The following is an 8,170-nucleotide window of genomic DNA, read 5'->3' as shown; positions in this document are numbered from 1 at the left end:
TTTTGAAAAGTATTTTCATTGTAATCAACAAACAAGTCTAATATCTCTATAACGATCTTTAGTTTTATGTAGGTTGAGAAATATATCTCGCAATCGTTGTATACGGTCAAAATAAGTTTCGACCTTTGTATGACTAGTCAAGATTGGAACATAATGGACCTAATGTCATCTTCATAATATCGGGATGAGATTCGAAGCCAGGTTACCGAGATCAAATTTCTGGGACCGATCGAATGCCGAGCTCGAACTCATTACCAAGCTCGAGTCCAAATCGAACTATGATGTGAGGTGGTGTCATCGAGCCTAAGAGCCAGAGACTGACCAATATCGAGCCCGAGTCGATATCGAGCCTCGAGTTAATATCGAGCTCTAAATCTGGAAATCGACCAATACCAAATCTGATCAAGACCGAGCCAAGAGACAAGAGTCGTTACGGCCGCACTGAGGGAGAGAATCTCCGTGGGAATTAGGGAAAACCTAATCTATCGTGGGTTCCCACTATGTATTTTTAATTATATCCAAAGTATGATCCCTCCACTATAAGAGGGATGTCAGGATCCCTCCACTATAAGAGGGATGTCTATTATTTCTGTAAGGGGATCTGAGATGAAGGCATTCATACACTCTCATATTATTGATATTCATATTGAGATTATACCTTTTTGGGCTTAGTACATTGATTCATGTTGCTTGTTCATAAAGTATTTTCTACTCAATTTGGTTTGTATTCCATTCTTTACACAGTCAATACTCAATATATTTCTACTTACTTTTCGACTACGTATTTTTAAAATTACGTATAAATTCAACTCTATCCGTTTTTTCGGTAAACAAAACAATCATATAATCTCATCTCTAAATTTCTCTCATTTCTTTCGATTTTATCGTAAAAGTGCAGAAATGACACCATACTGCCGTCAACAAGGCAAAGTAAATGTTTGATTTAGTTCACCGAACTTCTTTGTTTTTCTGGAATCTTCTAAATGCACAAAAGAGCATTGGATTATCATAAGTTTTCTTTAAACTATTGAAACGTCTACTTGATGTGACAATGGTCTTTTCGCATTTTCCTATCGACTAAATTTCCAGCAATTAAATTACTTGACTTTAATTTGGAGTAAACTATTATTTGTTGTCATTTTCAAATCTAAAATGCACGTAATTGGAGATATTCTTTCTTTACCTTACTTCATATGGTATTTTTATCAACACTGAGAATATTTGCTATGAAAAAACGGTGTGAAGAGATAGTACATCCAAAGTTTACAGTAGGATATCAATTAGTACACCATATTTTGTATAATTGATGATTTCTATGGCTTCTTATTTTTTGTTACATTACTCTAGAAAATTCTAGCTTTATTAATGGGGGCGCTAGCAAATTCTCTGTGTTAAATATTTAACTACTCAAATTGTACTATGCATGGCTATTTTCTTGTTTCATCAACTAGATTGTATCAGCTTAGCAAACTCAGAGATTTCTAACATACTTAATTACCATTAACCGAATGTTAGTTAGATTCTTACTCTTACCTATTGTTCATAGCTCATACTATAATGCGGAACAAGATATATAAATAATAAAGGCACTTTGTCGAACAAAGCTATAAACTACTCCCGATGTGCATAATTTGATAAATATTGAATTACCGTACTGAAATCGAAAATTTTAGTATTTGGTATTTGATATTTTGGTATTCGGTATGATATTTAGTTTAATTTATAAAAAAAATGGTCTTAGGTATGGTATTTGGTATTTTAAAATGAAATACCGAAATACTGATATCGTACCAAAATATATATTATATTACACAATACACATATTATTAAGTATAACATAAATATAAAATATCTAAAAAGTTTACTTTCATTTATTCTCTAAGTTCATCGATTAACTCTAAGCAAGTAACAAGACATTTCTAATGATCAAATTTATTCCTTTCTGTACAGTTTTTTCTCTCTGGGTTGATATTTGGTTTTGGACAAAACTTTTGTTAACAAACATTTTTATTTTTGTACTTTTGAGTACTTTAATTAAGAATATTACAGTCTATGACTTTATGCGCTAGTTAGTATTCAAACCGAAATTACCGAACCGAATAAGCCGAAATCGAAAGGAGAAAAACTGAACTATACCGAATTTAATTAGGAACATTATTTGTATAACATTTTAAGAAAGTGAATACCGAAAATACCTAACCGAAATGTCTAAATACTGTATCGTACCGTACCAACAAACACCCCTACTACTCCCTGTGTCTCAATTTATGTGATGTGATTTTTTCTTTAGTCTGTCTCAAAAAGAATGATAGAACTCACCTTTCTCTATTTAAAAATAAGTGAACTTCAAATTTCTTATTTTACCTTAATAAGATAACTGATAGTTATACAAATACCTTTGACTTGTTTTAGACTACTAGTTTCAAAAAATTACTTTTTTCCTTATGTTCTCCGCTCAAATTACATTATATAAAATGAGAGTACACATTTATATGTCCTCTCCATAGTCTAAAAGAAAGAAGTGGTAAGGTCTAAACAATTACTTCTCGTTATCCATATGCTCGATAGAAACCTAAAATATTTAAGACTAACGGCTGTTATGTTCAACTCATAAGTGTTAGTACCAAATCTAGATAGAGTTGCTGGCAATAGCATTTCCTAATTTTGATAAGCTAGCAGATCAAGGAGAAACAAATTCGGCAAAAAGGGAAAGAAAAAGGAGAAACAAATAACTTTTGATCCGCATTTAAATTTTGAGTCTTGATTCATAACGCCAAAAGTCGTATCATATTAAAAAACACAAACGCTAAGATGCCTACTATTTAATGACGAAGCCGGAAATTATAAATTCTAACAATGGAATTCGAAATAATATTAAAGTGGCATACGTGACTCTGGTAGTATATATAGGGATGTGATCTGAAGCTGGGATGAGTACTGTCCAATTTCAGTTTGTTTTTTCCTTGTACATTTTGTTTACTTTAGTAATAAAATTTTTAATTATACCCAAAAGAAGTGATTCAACTGAACCCCTTCAATTCGTGTCTTCTAACTCCACCCCTTCTACTTCTCACCTAAAACATATTAGAATCAACTCCCTCTTGAGGATCGTAGTGTTGCTAAAATGACAAGAAAGAATTTCAACCACAAACATATGTTAAACACTTCATTTACCAAAACTAAAAACGAACGGCAAAGCAAAAATTAGTTAGGTGACTCAGGTGTATGTTAAGACATGAGAAAATGAAACAGTATGGACAGTCGTATGATCAGGTTTTGAAAACTATTTAAATAATACCTACTAATTAAGATTCAATAAAGGCCTCCTTGCCCACATGCAAAGTTTCCATCTTCCTTATTGCTTGTTGAACACAACATAAAATATTATTATACAAAAAAGGGAGTGGCGGAAAATCGCAAAAGAAAATTAGGAAAAACAAAACCACAACTTGCCTTTTCTTCTGAATAGCAAGTTGGTTACAAATTGTATCAAGTTGCTAGAGCAGCTGTTTGATTGAAAGCTGCAGCCTGTAGATTCTTCAATCACAAAGACTAGTACTCTTTCTTTCCTATTTCCCAATTTATATGATAGTGTTTTTTTAATTTATATGATAGTGTTTGACTTAACATAATATTTTTTAAAAATTAAAGAAAAACTACTAAAATTTATAGTCTAAAATAGTTTTTTTTAAAAATGTGGCTATAAATTATCATATTCAGAAAAATAAAAAATAAAAAACTAAATTATTACTAAATGGAGTATAATAAATAATAGATTGGGTAAAAGAAAAAAATATCACATAAATTGTTTAGATAGTATTTAGGAGTACTAGCTAGTGTTTAACTTCTACCACTATGTAAATTCTTTTTTATACAAAGACTTAATCTTTTATCCTTATTTCTATTTCTCTGGTCAACTAATGCACTAGTTCGACTTTTCTCGAACATGTGCCCTAGCCCTAATACGGAAAATCTCCGATGAGACCATTTGCTATTTATAAAAAGAACATTAGAGTATATTAAAATGTCGTTTCCATTTCACCAGCAGGTTCATTGTTCAGAAGCCATCCATTTTATTTATCATCAACATAAAATAATGCAACTGGTGAGCCCTTGGTTGCGAAAAATAAAAGTTAAACTAGACTATTTGGAAATTAATAATCGACATTCGTTCATGGTGTCAATAAAATAACCCTGGTTGCCTACGAAAGTGGATATGTACTAAATTATTCTAAGGAGTCGTTTGGTTACAGGGTTTAGGCAGGTCACCGCAGTATAAATTTTGGGATTAAATTTGTTCTGTACTTGGTTGTGGCCTTGTGGGTATTAGCAACACCTGGATAAAATTATACCAGAATCTAGAAATTATAACCAAGGTTATAATTCATGGGACAACCTTGTCTTGAACCAAACGACCCCTAAAGGTTTTCATTTTCTAGTTACTAGGAGTAATTATCCTGTGAGATTTTCAGAGGGTGGTTGGTAACATTTTGCTTCTCACTAAAAAAATATTACTCCATTTTTTTAAGGAGCAAAAAACAGGACTTTATCTTTAATTTCTAAGGCACGAATTTACCTATCTAATATCAAAACTGTTTCCTAATTTGAGGTCTAAACGAAGTTAAAAACCACAAATCTTATCCCATCTCCACCGTCAAGCAAAGAGAAAAAAGTACCAAAACAATTAATAAAGCCAAACACAAATTTCTAGCAAAAAACAATCATGGAGTTATCTTCTTAACCTCATCATTTTCTGATAAACTTTTCAACCTTATCATGTAAGTTACAATTTAATTTAAGGAAATATGAGGGGAAGAACAATTGTAAATTGGTAAAATGCACCTTCTGTTTTGATTTTTTCAAATGCATTATTACAAGTAACCATATGTTAACAAAAAGGAAGAAAAAAAAAACTTAGAACAATTGCCTTCACCAGAATTGGGAATTCCCAAGATTTCCCAAGATTTGTTGTGAACTTTGGAGGCACTCTTAAGCAAAGATAAGAAGAAAGAAAGAAAATGAAGAAATAAAATAACAGAGAGGAATTTATGTGATGGTGACAACCAAGTATTCACATATAGTAGTAGAATAATGTCACAGAATTATCAAACAGTCACGTTGTAACAATTCCAAGAACCAACCTTACAGTCATCGAAATCTACCAATCTATGAAGTTTCAGTTCTGGGTCTTCATAATCTACAATAATAACAAATACTCTATCCATCATTCAAAACTAACAGCTCAAAACAACAAACAACCTAAATTAAAAGAGAGAAAATGTACAAAAATTAAAAAAACACAGAATTAGTCACGAGTAGTTGTTAATTTACTCTTTCTTTTAGCCAAGTTCTCTGCGATCTGCGCCAGTGACTGCAAATTGCACCGCACAATTGTATCCACAAAAACACATGTTTCTTCCTTTGTATTCCCTTGTGGAACATCAACCTCGTACGACTCCACCACCATAGTCATATTCTCGTCATCATCCGCCGTGTGCAGCGTCGTCACCGATCGGTAATTGTTAAGCCGATGATCGCCGCCGACGACACTAAAGCTGAGCACGTGTTTTTCATCGTCTAAAATCTCCAGCCTCTCCGTACTAGAAGCCGCAGGAAGTCCAGAAACAACGCGAACTTCCCTCAAGCTACCGACGTTACCATCGCCGTCAATGACGTGGCAGCTTTTAAGAAAGTGCTTGTATGCTTGCGGGTTATCGAAGCGGCGGACGAGGGACCAGACGGTGTCGATTGGGGCGGAGATGGCTTGTACAACGGCGGAGCAACACTGGTTGGGGCCCACAACGTGGGTGTGATAATGCAATACATAGTCGGGGACAGAAACGGAAACGGGGATGATCCATGTAGGCTGTGATTTCGATTGTTGCTTGTGGTAGTTTCCGGCGAGCGTGGCGGTGGATGTGGCGGTGCTTGGGTTGATTCTACGCAGCTGAAGTGAAGAAGGCATTTTATAAAATTCCTCTGCACTTTCTCTTATCTTATTGTACATAAAAGAGATGAGAATTGAGAGTATAAATCTCTAAAATGGAGATTATTAGAGATATATATATATATATATATATATATATATATCAATACAAAATGTATATGTGTAGAGTTCTAGTTCTAGAGAGAAGAAAAAAGGAATATAAATAAATCTTTGTCAAGTTGTGATTTCCTCGAAGAAAAACTCTTAAAGACAAATATTAAAGCACACTGCTTACGCTGGCTTCGCTGCAAGTGGGATTATCAACTTGCTTAAAACTCATTTGGACAGAGTCTACTTGCAATTTGCCCTTGTCGTTTTCCTTTTATTACGTGATCCGCCCTCTCTGTCCGTTATCCGAGGTTTCCTCTACTGAAATGACAAAACTAGCCCTTGCATTTTGCAATATATACAGCCGACGTTCTATGTCCTGCCAAGTACATTACAGTTCATGGGGCAATGGGAAGTAAGGCCTAAGGGATAGGTCGCAGCTTTGATTCATCTGCATGCCACCGATAAGAGAAGCAATAAAAATTGAGAAACTCTTTTTTGTTTTCTTGATCGACCTTTTTTTATTAAATAAGAGTCCGTTTGGATTGGCTTAAAAAAATAATTTTTTAATAAAAATAATTTTTAAATTAAAAAAATAATAATTAGGGATTGCCTAACTTATTATTCTTGACTTATTTTAAGCAATTTTAACTTATTTTAATTACTTTTTTATTTTTGCCTAATAATAAAAAAGCTTAAAAGCTGATTTGACCAGCTTAAAAGCAAATCCAAACAAACACGCTCTAAGTATTACTCCTTCCATTTTAATTTATATAATGTACTATAATTGGTTATAAAGTTTAAGAAAAAAAAGGTTTATTAAAATTTATAATCTAAATAAATTAAAATATTTATATGATCATGTATAAAATGTAAAATAAAAAGTTTAAGTATTAATTATTTACAAAGAATATTATTTTTATAAAAAATATATATAAAAAAATACATCATATAAATTAAGATATTGGAGTATATTTGAAAGAAGAGAAATTTGCGCTTTTAGTCCTTTAGTTTCTAATTTTAGTCCTTATAATATAATTAAATATATTTAACCTTCAATTAATTGAAATGTGTACTTTTGATCCGTCTACTTAAGAATTTTTATAAATTTAACGAAATACTAATTATTAAACTATTTAATTTATATAGTTCTAAAAATAATTTAAAACATAACATGAGTTCACTTTAAAAACACAAAAAACTACACATTTCAATTTCTTAGAGGATAAATGTGTTTAGCTAAATATTATAAAAACCAAAAATAGAATTTCTCAATAACTTGAGAGATCAAAAGTACATTTTTTCTTTGAAAGAACAAATAAAGCCAAGTTTTGTACAACTAGAAATGATTTTTAGATGTATTAATGGAAATAACACAAATTAGTTTTGCCCAAATTATTTTCAAGAACACCAGCAGTAGGTGGGCCCTGCTCCGGTGCCAAGGTCCCTTTTGGGATGTGTGTATGGGATGTGTGTATGGGTAAAAACTTATCTCTAAAATGCTTAAGTCATGGTAACATTAGTGAGGCATTCACAGGCCGCCATGCGTCGCAGATGCGACTCCATAAAGACCTGCCCATGGTCGAAGTGGTTCAAGAAACAATGAAGGTTGCGGTCGAAGAGTCAGCAAGAATTAAGGTCGAGGAATCACCAAAGATCAAGGTCGAGGTCGAACACCCTTGACAGAGTTATAACAGCTAGTTTCAAGATATGACACTAAAAAGGATATTCTTGTGGATGTTCTCTGCACTTCTACTATTAGAGTTTCTAGGAACATATTCCCTATAAATAGATAGACACAATGATAGGGGACAGGAGATATTCATTTGTAAAGAACACATTGACTTTATAGAGAGAATCTGGTCTTATTGCATATATACAAAAATAACCTTTTTACCAAGATTCTTGTCTAACATTTTCACCGGATCCAAGAACAACCCAAGTGCTCAAAGGCTTATCAATCATTCATCATTGTCAGAAAGAATAACCACTGATTTCATTCCTTTTCGGGTGACTCACACGTTTTATTTACCTAAATGATATTTGTTGCTAGTTATTACTATTTAATGCCATATTATATCTTTTTGGATCATTGAATATTGCTATTATTGCTCATAATTATTACCATCCGAATAG

At 32.6% G+C, this 8,170-nt stretch overlaps 1 protein-coding gene across 1 annotated transcript; it reads right to left on the bottom strand.

Moving 5' to 3' along the window:
- Positions 1-4,732: 4,732 nt before the first annotated feature.
- On the bottom strand, positions 4,733-6,281 carry LOC107822698 (abscisic acid receptor PYL4-like). The gene is made up of 2 exons (XM_016649259.2): positions 5,332-6,281; positions 4,733-5,197 (listed from the first exon to the last, which is right to left on the bottom strand). The coding sequence occupies exons 1-2, from the start codon at positions 6,005-6,007 to the stop codon at positions 5,106-5,108; spliced, it is 768 nt and encodes a 255-aa protein (XP_016504745.1). The 5' UTR covers positions 6,008-6,281; the 3' UTR covers positions 4,733-5,105.
- Positions 6,282-8,170: the final 1,889 nt, after the last annotated feature.

This window comes from Nicotiana tabacum, chromosome 4, assembly GCF_000715075.1.
Source record: "Nicotiana tabacum cultivar K326 chromosome 4, ASM71507v2, whole genome shotgun sequence".
Lineage (NCBI taxonomy): Eukaryota > Viridiplantae > Streptophyta > Magnoliopsida > Solanales > Solanaceae > Nicotiana > Nicotiana tabacum.
Note: the sequence above shows the minus strand (reverse complement) of the source record. Positions and strands in the feature narration are given on the sequence as shown.

What these genes read in the sequence shown, in the direction of transcription:
- LOC107822698 (XM_016649259.2), bottom strand. Translation starts at nt 6,007, where the DNA reads ATGTACAATAAGATAAGAGAAAGTGCAGAGGAATTTTATAAAATGCCT. An exon ending in GAACTTGGCTAAAAGAAAGA is followed by an intron (nt 5,198 to 5,331) that starts GTAAATTAACAA and finishes TTATTATTGTAG; the next exon opens with ATTATGAAGACCCAGAACTG.